Here is a 5,050-nt window from a genome sequence, read left to right as displayed (position 1 = left end):
CAACTTACATTTTTCTATAAATTTAAGACATTTTTAAGGCCTTCATTTTAGATACATGAATTTATAACATTTGGTAACACTTTATTTGAAGGGGGTTGAATAAGACTGACATGACACTGTCATAAAAACCTGTCATGAATATGAATAAGCCTTCATGAATAGTTGTCATAAAGCGTCATTCGTTAAATTATGACACTTTTAATACAAAGTTGACATTATTCAAAATGCCGTTGTTATGACAACTTGACATTAACCAAGAAATCATTACTGATATAAATTTGTTATAAAAGTTTTACTGATCGCACTTTAAAAATTAGGTAACTTTATGTTATTAAAGGTAAAGTTTAAACAGTAATGATTTCTTGGTTAATGTCAAGTTGTCATAATAAAGACATTTTGAATAATGTCAACTTTGTATTAAAAGTGTCATAATTTACCGAATGACGCTTTATGACAACAGTCATAAATATTCATGAAGGCTTATTCATGTTCATGACAGGTGTTATGTCATGTTTATGACAGTGTCATGTCAGTCTTATTCAACCCCCTTCAAATAAAGTGTTACTGTTAAAATATATATATATATATATATATATATATATATATATATATATGTATATATATATATAGAATCACGATCGGATTAGTAGACTAGTCATAATTTTTAATTAAAAGTATGTTAAATGTATTTTTAAATTAGAATGGTGCAAATTAAATTGTGGATATCTTGAAAGTAAATAATGACTCAGGAAAGCCAGCTTAGCGATATCCAGAACTGTAATTTTGACTCGTAATGATTCTTTTTAAGATATCTCCAAATGAATTAGAGATATCTGGAACTTTGATGGCTTTACAACATATGGCAGGTCGTTTTAACATAAAATCATTCCAGATATCTAAACATGAGTTTTGATCAGAGACTGTATTTTGACTAACTTGAATGATGATTCAAGATGTCTGCATTTACATTCTGACTAGTAAGACGAACAATTCAAGGTGACTTAAATCACTTTTTTTCTTAGTCAATATTTCTTTCAAGATGAGGTCACCAAAAATTACATTTCTAGATATCTGAATTAAGAAATTGGGCTCAAGCCCTGTGACGACGTCACTGAGTTGTCCAAACAGTTACCTGCTGTATTTTGGGTTTCCTGCACTAGAAAAGAAAAAATAAATAAAATAAATCATGCAAACTGAAATTATTGAGCTTGTTTTAATTAATGAGACTAATTGATGTATTGCTTATTGCGAGAGGCCCAGTTGCATCTATCTGAAACTCAACCTTAGATATCTGCATTGTAATTACAGATGGTCAGACAAAATCAATCTTATGCTAAAACTGCCTGCCATAGCTGCTCATCCATAGAAACATCCCTGATGTTCCTCCGCTGGAGAACAATCAGCAGTTCGTTAAGCCCCGACAGGAAACATCAGAGGCAGAGGATCCTCTGATTAAAGGCTTTTCCATCCCGTCTGTAAATCATAAAGCTTCTAGAGTCACTTCGCCTCTCAGGGAGCAAACCACAGCAAAGGAGATGTGAAAAGTCTGTTACTACAGGATCACACCTGCTGCTGGCAGGTCGCTGGTGAGACGATAAAAGTTCAACAATTCCCACCAAACCCTGTTTATCTCAGAAACTGTAGAGTCCAGCTGGGAGAAACATCTGGAGCAGAGAGCAGCTCCGCCCGCCCAGCCTCACCCTCCACAGCTTTCATCTTCTCCAGCTTCTCCCTCTGCTGCTCCTCCTGCAGGAGGCGCTCCTCTTCCCGGCGCTGCTCAGCCAGCAGAACCTGCCGGTCCAGTTCTTCGTCTTTCCGCCTCTCCTCCTCTGATCTGGCCTTCAGATTGTCCTACAGGCATAAACAGGAGAGTTTTACTCTGCGTCGTCAGGAAAACACGCCATGCGCCATGTGTGAAAGTCGCACCTCTTTCTCAGGTTTAATGTGGTTTTCAGAGAACCACTGCGAGGTCCGGACTGGCGCCGGGTCCAGTAACTTCTGCTTCTGCTCTCGCTCCTAAAGAAAAGAAAAGCACAGATTTAGTTCTGTTTCTAAAACGCAGGCAGGGAAGATTCATTTTGCGCTGACTTTAACTGCTCAGTATCACAACTCCTCCTGTTTGCTGATTGGCCAGGATGAAATTAAACCTGGAGAAATCGATCTCGATAGGAGAAACGCCAGACGGAGCACTGAAGGGAGATGAGATTCAAGTGGATTTGCGTAGGAAGATGCCAGAAAGGCTAGCATCAAGTCAAAGTAAAGTTAAAGTTGCAGGTGTTTTCCTGTTAAAGGGAGTTTTTCCTGCCCACTGTCACCTGCGCTTGGTCAGGTTGTCAACTGAACCCAAGGGTGGATGTGTGTGTGTACTTGTTTAACCAACTAACCAACCAAATTAGTAATCGATTAATTTTTAACTGGAGTACAGACTCTAAAAACAAGTCAGAGCAGTAACTAAGTCAAAACTGTACAAATATAAACGTTTCTGTTCCACCCAGAACACCTTAAGTGGAAGTTTTAGCTTAACGTGGTTCAAATTCTACAAAACTCTCGTATTAAGCACATTTTGCTTTCCAATAATTAATTGAAACATAATCCCCAGATCAGTCCCAGACTGTACTGAAGCTAAGTTGAGCAGAAAGGGTCGAGCTTTTCACCTGTTAGAAGAATCGTTTTAGCTGCACCTAACCAAGCGAAAACTAATGGATTGATATTCTAGCATTTTAAGCAATAAAATGTTTGTTTTCTTATATAAAAAAAGGAAATGAAATATTTCTTCATGTCCATTTTTGATGTCTTTCTAATGTTGTGCAAAAAGCCTTAAATTGATTAATAAAAAATGAGGGCGATCAGGCTTAGACTGTACAAACTAATGGAAGCATAGTGTGACAAGAGTGTGTGTGTGTGTGTGTGTGTGTGTGTGTGTGTGTGTGTGTGTGTGTGTGTGTGTGTGTGTGTGTGTGTGCATTCATAGCTGGAAAGTAGAGAGAAGAAGAAGGAGGTGTGTGGGAAAGAAGGAGGAGATAAATGACAACAGTGGAAAGAAGAAGAAAGGAAAAGGAAAGCCATGCTGCCCATGAGCAGAGCAGCAGCCTCTTTAATTCTGACTCATTTCAGTCAGAAACACTGATGAGTCCTCAGGATCGTCAGCTCCACCCAGACCCGTTAAACGGCTGCTGACATGTGGAGGGAGAGGCTTCAGCAACCTTAAAGGGCCAGCATCATGTTTTACAGGCACTAGTACCATTTCATAGCACAATCAAGTAACCATATTACCTTCAGGTGTTGTAATAATGCTGTATATATCAAATTTGACTTCTGATTTTGGGCCTCTCTCTCTTTTAAAACTCCTGCCCTTTCTGATTAACCATTTAACAATGTTTATACCAGTATTGCTCTGAGCCGCAGTTCCTATAACGAGCTCAGCAGTTTCAGGTGTTTGCTAATTGCTGCTGGCTAGTCTGAAGGAGTTGAGTCTGGGAGGCGTAGCTAGGTCCACCCAGGCATTTGGGAAAGCTGAATGGTTGCCATAAAGGATTTTCAAACATAAAAGAATCAAAGCAGCAATCCAGGTTTGTTTTTGATGTCGTAAAGCACAAAAAAGCAGATTTTACATGATGCTGCTCCATTAAAATTTTATTTATGTATGTGGTACTCTAATTTAGAGATCAACACTGAAAAACTACAAACATAGAAATGCATTTTTCTGAAGTGAATTCAAACTAATTTAGGTTTGAAAGAGATGGACATCTGAACAGATCTGCTTCTTGCTGACTTTGGGTAAATTGTTCAGATAAGGTTCTGCAGAGATTCTTCTCAGTTATCAGCCTCTGAAGCTAAATAACGATCAGATGAGTTTCTGTCAGAGGAACCTGCAGTAAGGGAACTGTGAGTGTTGCCGACATGTTTCCAGCTCTGACCTTGTGCTCGATCATGGTGCTGATCTCAGGCAGGAAGTTCTGGCTGATGACGCGGTAAAGATGGCGGTCCTGTGGGGACGTTCTGTCCTTGATGCTCTCCGCCAGGCTGATCCACTGCTCCTCCGTGTCACACACCAGAGACCAGGCGCCTCGCTGACGGCCTGCCGGAGGCACAGCGGGGGGTTTGATTCAAAGGTAGACATGATGATGGCAAACAGACAGGTGACCTGATCTCACCTGTGCTTGGAGGAAAGTCATCCAGCCCATTGTCTGACTTCACATCTGTCCCCTCACTTTCATCTTCACTGAGCAAAACAAATGGAAGGAGATAAATAAACCAATAATCTGCTGGAACGGCGATCTACAACACACCTGGATCAAAAAGCTGAGTCAGCAAATTCTGCTAAGGCCTGGTGATTACAGCTGCACAGGTTATGACAGTATTTGTTTTCTCCCAGTGCTAACTAGAAACAACCAATTGGAGCCAGGAGGTGGATCTTAGCGCTGTCCATCATGCACATGCAGCTGCTGCTACCCTCCCACCTCTCAGTCCTGTCCTTGCTCTCTGCAGCGCTACAGCATTTCTTTAGATGGCAATACTAGCTCAGGAAGGAGATCAATGATTTCACAGATTATCAGTCTCAAACTGTCATAACCTGGTGATAGGTTTAGGAAATATGTTAAAAAACAACATATTTTTCATAAAATTAACAGAATGCAGCTTTAACTATTCATTTGATTTGTTTTCAATTAGTTTTTATGATTATGTCTAAAACTTGCAAGAAAATCATTAAAAAACATGAAAGTTTAACCATGTAAACTTGTTTTTAGGACAACTTCAGAGATGAAAATATGTTTTCACTGCTTTTTGTTTAGTTTTATGAAATGTTGACTAAATATAAGACTGATTTATTGTTCACTAGGTCCACATTTCTGGATTAAAACCCTTTGTTGCTCTGATGTAATGTTGAAATTTGGTGAAACTGAATTCTGGGTCAGTGATGGACTGGTGACCTGACCAGGTGACTCAGTCTCTCACCGAAACATTGGCTGGAGAGGCAGCAGATCCTCCCGACCCCGCGAGGGACAAGGGTGTGTGTGTGTGTGTGTGTGTGTGTGTGGGATGGATGGAT

At 39.9% G+C, this 5,050-nt stretch overlaps 1 protein-coding gene across 3 annotated transcripts in view; it reads right to left on the bottom strand.

Moving 5' to 3' along the window:
* Window positions 1-5,050, bottom strand: part of cecr2 (CECR2 histone acetyl-lysine reader) — a 55,255-nt gene that overhangs the window by 14,415 nt on the left and 35,790 nt on the right. For 2 of the 3 annotated variants that reach the window (XM_015053643.1, XM_015053644.1), the window contains exons 6-9: window positions 4,160-4,222; window positions 3,918-4,086; window positions 1,927-2,016; window positions 1,701-1,851 (exon numbers count right to left, since the gene is read on the bottom strand). In XM_015053643.1, coding sequence (XP_014909129.1) covers window positions 1,701-1,851; window positions 1,927-2,016; window positions 3,918-4,086; window positions 4,160-4,222 — 473 coding nt within the window. Of the gene's footprint in view, window positions 1-1,700; window positions 1,852-1,926; window positions 2,017-3,917; window positions 4,087-4,154; window positions 4,223-5,050 lie in introns of all 3 variants that reach the window. The other variant, XM_015053645.1, reaches the window with a different exon arrangement.

This window comes from Poecilia latipinna, unplaced genomic scaffold, assembly GCF_001443285.1.
Source record: "Poecilia latipinna isolate Pla-1442-1.1 unplaced genomic scaffold, P_latipinna-1.0 Scaffold1189, whole genome shotgun sequence".
In the NCBI taxonomy this organism is placed as follows: domain Eukaryota; kingdom Metazoa; phylum Chordata; class Actinopteri; order Cyprinodontiformes; family Poeciliidae; genus Poecilia; species Poecilia latipinna.
Note: the sequence above shows the minus strand (reverse complement) of the source record. Positions and strands in the feature narration are given on the sequence as shown.